The sequence below is a fragment of the Clinocottus analis genome, unplaced genomic scaffold (assembly GCF_023055335.1).
Source record: "Clinocottus analis isolate CAN_PGR_092001 unplaced genomic scaffold, fCliAna1.0.p SCAF_19, whole genome shotgun sequence".
Lineage (NCBI taxonomy): Eukaryota > Metazoa > Chordata > Actinopteri > Perciformes > Cottidae > Clinocottus > Clinocottus analis.
The window spans coordinates 11,919,815-11,922,064 of record NW_027175920.1 but is presented as its reverse complement, the minus strand read 5'-3'; the positions used below and the strand labels follow the sequence as shown (position 1 = coordinate 11,922,064).

At 46.7% G+C, this 2,250-nt stretch overlaps 1 protein-coding gene across 4 annotated transcripts; it reads left to right on the top strand.

Annotated features, from left to right (window-relative positions):
- On the top strand, positions 1 to 1,892 carry lrrc18b (leucine rich repeat containing 18b). Of its 4 annotated transcripts, none has more exons than XM_068583289.1 (4): positions 1 to 19; positions 99 to 215; positions 446 to 725; positions 1,285 to 1,892. In XM_068583289.1, the coding sequence occupies exons 3-4, from the start codon at positions 465 to 467 to the stop codon at positions 1,705 to 1,707; spliced, it is 684 nt and encodes a 227-aa protein (XP_068439390.1). In that variant the 5' UTR covers positions 1 to 19; positions 99 to 215; positions 446 to 464; the 3' UTR covers positions 1,708 to 1,892. The 4 variants fall into 4 exon arrangements, with proteins under 4 accessions (XP_068439390.1, XP_068439393.1, XP_068439389.1 ...); XM_068583292.1 differs by having other exon boundaries at positions 443 to 725; XM_068583288.1 differs by lacking the exon at positions 1 to 19 and having other exon boundaries at positions 26 to 215.
- The last annotated feature ends 358 nt before the right edge of the window (positions 1,893 to 2,250 follow it).

Sequence of the window (2,250 nt, the reverse complement as noted above, 5' to 3'; positions counted from 1 at the left end):
AAATCCCTTGTCCAGCCAAGTGAGTCTGTCTGACGGACAAACAACAATCTGACTGTTTATTTTCACAAATCTTATTTCTTTAACATCTTCATGCACAGCGTCATTCTCAGGCAGGACAAAGAGAGCAAGAGGTCAAGTTGCAAAACGTGTCCGGAGTCTCTTTGTCTTTCCCCATGTGACTCAGCGTGTTGGACATAAGGAAGCTCTTAGTGCTGGTAAGGAATCAAAGAGAGGAGTAACTCCTCTAAACAGTGTTGTTCTTAAATAGTATGTTGCTGTACGCTCATTACAAACTGTAAAGACAAAGTGTTAGTTCATTTGCTTTGTCGTGGCACAATGGGAGACCATGTTGTGGATATTTAGGCACTCCACTGTTTCAGCTGGCTGGACTGTGGTGGCTTAACGTGACCTTTCAGACTCGTCTCCTGTATTTCCCCGGCAGCAGAATCGTCAATGGGAAGAAAATGGCCAAGAAGAAGAAGAAAGCCAAACGGCGTCAAGGGAAGACAATCACCTTGAAAATGGCTCGGGACTGCGTGGAGTTGACGCGGGACACCAAACGTCGTTTGGATCTCAGCTTCAAGGAGATCGCCGTGGTGCCAAAGTGCATCCAGAAGCTGAGTGATATGGACGAACTCAACCTGAGCCGCAACCTGATCAAAGTCGTCCCCGACTTCATTGAGTGTTTCGTCAGCATCTCTGTTTTGGATCTGCACAGCAACTATGTGAGTGAGACAGAGAATTGAGGGACATTAAGCTTCAGTCAGTGATACACGACCCCGAGGCAACTATTTCATATCTCGTGTGGATCTTAAGGAAATACCTTCGATGACGTCGTCAGGGTTATTATGACTCGGGCTCGGAGTCTACACGCACTGCCAGAGAGTTTACCGTGCAGGGGCAGTATTGAGTTGCATTGTGGGAAGTGTAGGCACCAATAGTTTTAAAGGTGTACCTACATTTAGCTATTTTGGGTCCTTTGGGTGCCCGGGAAATGTTGTACGTTCAGTGTTTGTGTGCCACTGTATGTACTGTGCATATATCAAGCAACAATTAGTTGCTGGATCTTTAATTTAAAATGTGTGCCACCCAAACACAAGTTAAACTGAAATAATAAAGGATTTAAAACTAGAGTCTAGCTCAAGACCCCCGAAAGAGATGAGGGCCTCGAAATGATTGAATAATCTGTGTTTTCTGTTTATATAATGTTTACATTTAAATAATGTTTACATTTAATTGACGCATACACGTTGAGCCTTCCGGGTTTGTGGTTTTTAATTGCAGCTGGAGAAGCTGCCCAAGGCTATCGGCCGCCTGGAAAAACTGCTGGTCTTGAACCTGTGTAACAACCGCCTGACGACCCTCCCCCGCGAGCTCGGCCTGCTGAAGAATCTCCAAACGCTCAACCTGTCCATCAACCTCCTGGTGGCCCTCCCCATCTCCATCGGCACGTTGAAGGAGCTCCGCCACATCAGCCTCTCCGACAACCGATTCACCCACATCCCCGGCTGCCTCTCCAAACTGACCCAGCTGGAGAAGCTCAACCTGAACAGGAACCCCGTCTTCACCGCGGGGGCCAAGTGTGACGTGCCCATCCCGGCGACAAAGGGGGTTCATGTAGTCAAGGCGAGCGGCCTGTGTGGGGGATGCCTGAAGAAGTGCCAAAATGAGAGGAAGAAGCTGGAGGAGGGGCAGGACGCAGAATGAGTGGGGGTACCCGTGTTGATGACAAGGAGATGGAGAGATTGGTGCATGTAGAACAAAGTGAAGACAAAGTGGTATTGGACCCTCATTTGGAAAGAAGTGGCACTGCAGCACCATCTGCTGTTATCTTGTAAGCCTAATAAAGACCCACTGCATGGGCATCACGCACGAGCATCGTTACAAACTTCTATTGGGCTGGTGTCCGTTGAGTGTTTTGACAAGGAGACAAGACTCATCATGTATGACTTCAATTGTCCAGCGTACCCATCGCAGTTTTAACATCTCAACCGTCCAAAGTTTTTCGAAATGAATTAGTTTCAAAATGGACCTCTTCTGTGACAGAAACCTAATCTGTGGTCACTTTTGAGATTTTCTTAATTCTTTTTTTTACTTTCAAGCAACAAAAACCACAAATTCACACACTTGATGTGTATTAAATGTGTATGAATAGTGTGTGCTGCTGTTGTGTACTGTATGGCATGTGTTGACAATCTCTTTGGCCTAGAGGGCAGCAAAGAATACCAGAAGCAACACAGACCAACACCC